This window comes from Sinocyclocheilus grahami, unplaced genomic scaffold (assembly GCF_001515645.1).
Source record: "Sinocyclocheilus grahami isolate Dianchi unplaced genomic scaffold, SAMN03320097.WGS_v1.1 scaffold13.1, whole genome shotgun sequence".
Classification (NCBI taxonomy): domain Eukaryota; kingdom Metazoa; phylum Chordata; class Actinopteri; order Cypriniformes; family Cyprinidae; genus Sinocyclocheilus; species Sinocyclocheilus grahami.
In genome coordinates, this window is record NW_015505192.1 from 3,097,058 (window position 1) to 3,101,306 (window position 4,249).

A 4,249-nucleotide genomic window follows, 5' to 3' on the forward strand; every position below is an offset into this window, starting at 1 on the left:
GTCTGTCTCCTGCTCGAATCGAGTCAATCCTCACGACAGTCACGAGAGTAAGAGAAGGCCAGTCACTCACTGTCAGACAGTTTCAAAGGCTGTTGGGCCTGATGGCAGCAGCATCCAACGTGATACTTTTGGCCTGCTGTACATGAGACCCTTACAGTGGTGGTTCAGAACCAAGGGATTTTCCCCGAGGGGGAATCCGCTTCGCATGATCAAGGTTACGCGGTGATGCTTACGTGCCTTAGACATGTGGAAGAAACGTTGGTTCCTGGTTCAAGGCACGATGTTAGGGGCTCCTTGGCATCGCGTAACGCTAACGACGGATGCCTATCTCACAGGCTGGGGAGCGGTCATGGGTGGTCGCTCTACTCCGTGGCACCCTGAGGCTGAGGCCGGTACAGCGCACTAAGGTGTCCTCATGGGACCTGGCTGTGGTTCTTGAGGGCTTATGCAATGCCCCCTTTGAACCCATAGAAGAAGTTTTGGTCAAGTTGCTCACGCTCAAGACCATCTTTCTCCTAGCTATTTCCTCATTAAAGGATCGGGGATCTTCAGGCACTTTGTTTCGTGCCTGGAATTTGCTCCAGGCATGGTTAGGGCATTCCTTGACCCGAGGGCCAGTTTTGTTTGTTTTGGTCCGCCAAAGAAAGGATCTCCGGCGACCAAGCAGACTATGAGTAGGTGGGTGGTTGAGGCCATCTCGCTAGCCTACGAGTCCTCTGGCCTCCCGTCACCTATGGGGGTCAGAGCGCACTCGATTGGGAGTATGGCGGCCTCCAAGGCTTTTAACTTGGGTGTGGCCTTGCAGGACATTTGTGCTGCGGCGGGCTGGTCCTCTCCGCACACTTTTGTCCATTTTTACAACCTAGACCTGGCATCTACCCAGGTTCCCAAGTTCTCTCTTCATGATGTGCTTGCAAGATACACACACAGGCAGGGACTTGGTAGTATAGCGCAGTGGGTATTCTTGTTCCCAAAGCGATTTCGACGCAGCTCGAGTTCCTGAAGGGGAACGTCTCTAGGTTACGTATGTAACCATGGTTCACTGAGGGAACGAGACGCTGCATCTCTTTGCCATACTCCCTGCATCCCTCCAGGCGCTACTTCATCGAAGCTGGTTTGCGCTCTGCCGGATGCGCTTTTATACTTTCTGGTGCTTACGTCACCCCACTCGTGACGTCTCGCTACTCCATTGGACTGATTTGACACATGCTTCAGAACGCGGTCACGCAGGAGCGTTCCCAAAGCGATTATGTTATTATAAACATTATGTTATATTGCTCTGCATTGCATTGTATTGTGTTTGTTGCATTCCATTGCTTTGCATTACATTGTATTGTGTTGTTGCAGCATTCCTTTGAGCTATATTTGCATTACGTTATATTACATGACAGAGCAATGTTTCCACAGCCTTTCTTATCTTCTTGACTTTCTTGTAGTATTTTTTTCTGTTTCTTTTCTTTTTCCCACTCAGAGTTAGGAATTTGAACAAACTCATAACCCTAAGTAGCGAACTTTCGGCATGCATCTCATTTCAACTTCATTTGCCATAAGGATAATACATCAATGAGGTGTGCTCAAACTTGTGATTTTCACCTTGCAAACATAAAATAGGTGAAAAAAATCCCATAGCAACACTCTAGCAACCACATTTGTAAAAGCAAGTACAGCTCACATTGCTTTAAAAAAAAATTCATAAAGCTATCATTTAGTGACTTTAATGAAATGAAGCGTTATGTTCACAGCGTGATACATTTAACTGAGTTATTAATATCACATATTATACATTTGATAGATAATTTAAAGAAACTTTCAAATGAAAATCATTAAGAATCTACTTCCATGTGATGAACTACACTGTTCGTATGTGTTTAAAATGAAATCTGGCAGAGACAAAATACTATAAGGTAACCGCTGCATCTAAAGGCTTTTTCTTCAAATGAGGTATGATGTGTAATGAATAGATATCATTTGTCTAATGACAGATTATTATCAAAGCCCTATGATCTGGCAGTAATTTTACACATTGAATAATAACAGTGATCATCTACAGGTGAAAAGAGAAATGCATGATGTCATCTTAGGCCTGACCTTTTTTTTGTGGATTAAATATGTATTTTTTTTTATCACTGTTTTTCCCCTCAATTATATTCATGCAATTGAGCTGCTCTCAGATGTAGGGAAAGCGCGACTGATTCATTAAACCAGTGTAATTACGGGGCCGATATAGACGTTAATGGGTCAATGGAAATCAATTGCGGTTAACCTTTCCTAGCCAGATATCGGCCCCTAACGATTGTGAAATCTCACAGCTGAAGTGTTGCAGCAGAGATGCTTCAGGCTTGTTTGTGAGAGAACCGCAGTATTGATTGATGCCGGTGTGCTGGATAGGGAGCGTGTGCTTCTTTTGCAGCATCATGTTACATTGATGAGATGCTGTTTGTGCTTGATTCTTATTGGCTGCATCCAGTATCTTAACTTTTATAAAGAATATCTCTTTGGATTTGAGACTTTAGTCTTTGCAACTTTACAGATCTTCTTTATGCACCAAGAGCTTGTAACACTCCAAAGAGAAAGGAAAAATGGAAAATCGCATCATATGACCTCTTTAAATGTCTTTACTGTCACTCTTGATCAGTTTAATGCAGCCTTGCTGAATAAAAGTATTAATAAAAGAATTTTCAAAAAAAAAAAAAATCTGACCCCAAACATTTGAATGGTAATGTTGCATGTGTTATTTTTTATTGATACTTTTTTTTGTATGTCCAAAAGGATTTAGCATCACAGTCACATAGGTGATATTAGTAGGAAGGACAATCTCATTCTAGTACATTTTAAATGTTTGTGACGGCTAAAAGTTAATTTTGTCAACTTTTAATAGATGATTTAAAGAAAAATTTGTTTTAAAAGAGAAAAAGTAATTTGCAAATGAGTTTAACTTCAACATGTTCTCTGGGGAAAAAAAAAAACATTATCCCACACAATTTTGCTTCTCATACTTGAAAACAAGACAAAAGTATTGATTAAAACAGATTTTTTTTTCCTGTGTAGGTGTATACTGTACAGTATGTGTGTTTGTGTGAGGCTGTTTTATTAGTTTCAGTGCTTTTTCTATGATGCCCTAAAAACAAAAAAACAACAAAAAAAAACAGTTCTAACAGTTTTTCCAGTACTGCAACCAAAATGACCAGCCACATCATCAGCCAAAAAGAAAAAGCCCAAAAGAGTGTCGTTCATGTTCGAGGTGACATCCCCAGATGATCCGACCCAACTGATCCCCAAAGAACAAGTAGAACAAGCAGTGAGGTGAGTCAACGCTCTGTGCTGAAGGTTTATAGGTTTAGACTTGATGTGCTGATGGCTTACTAGATGGTATACAGCACATACTGCAAAAAAGTATGTCTCTGTTTCAAAACTTAGGTGCCTTGCTTGAATGCTGACTATATAAGCAGTTACTATAAAGTTTTAAAAGTATATTTAAAAAAAAAAAAACTTAACTTGCAGATAATTAAATATTAATTAAATCAAGGGCCACTTTTTGTATTTAAAGAGAGTACACTTTATAACTATGTTTCTAACACCATGTTAAAAAGTGCATTTTCTAATAATGTCAAATTAAAAGTTTTTTGTCTTGTTTTTCCAGTACAAGAATTGTTAATAAACATTCTTAATTCATTGCTTATTTCTCATTTACTTGAGAAGCTAAATTTCTTAAGACATTAAGTCTTGTTTAACAAAACATTGATCCAAATTAAATGAGTTTATGAAAAAGTATGTCAGTGGGGTCAGAAAAATAATCTTGTTTTCCCTTTAAATTCAGTCTATTTTTCTGACCACACTGAGACTTATTTTTCTTGTTTTAAGCATAAATCATTTTAGCAAAAAAAAAAAAGACCCAAAACCAAACTTCTAAATGCGAGTATATATCATTTAGAGATTGTATTTTATGTAAATGTATCTGTTTTGATTTAATACCGTCACCTCAATTGTAATTGTTTGTCTATTCATTCATTCAAAAACACTAAACACAGAAAAAATACAAATTCAGACATAATTGGATTGTTAGTTATTTAAAATTACTTAATTGTAGTTAGCATTGTTAACTTGTAGCTTGGCTGTATAGGCCTATTTAACTACTTTATAAGTAGCTTGGACAACTAGTTTCAATAGCTTCCCCAGCAGTGGTTAATATCAGGTGCAAACGGCGTCTTGGACACAGACATACCTTACTGTTAATTCCCTTTATTCTGAT

General features: G+C 38.6%; 1 protein-coding gene across 1 annotated transcript in view; it reads left to right on the forward strand.

Moving 5' to 3' along the window:
* Window positions 1–3,307, forward strand: part of LOC107599563 (angiotensin-converting enzyme 2-like) — a 12,409-nt gene extending 9,102 nt beyond the window's left edge. The window contains exon 5 of the mRNA XM_016291209.1: window positions 3,189–3,307. Coding sequence (XP_016146695.1) covers window positions 3,189–3,307 — 119 coding nt within the window. The remainder of the gene's footprint in view (window positions 1–3,188) is intronic.
* Window positions 3,308–4,249: the final 942 nt, after the last annotated feature.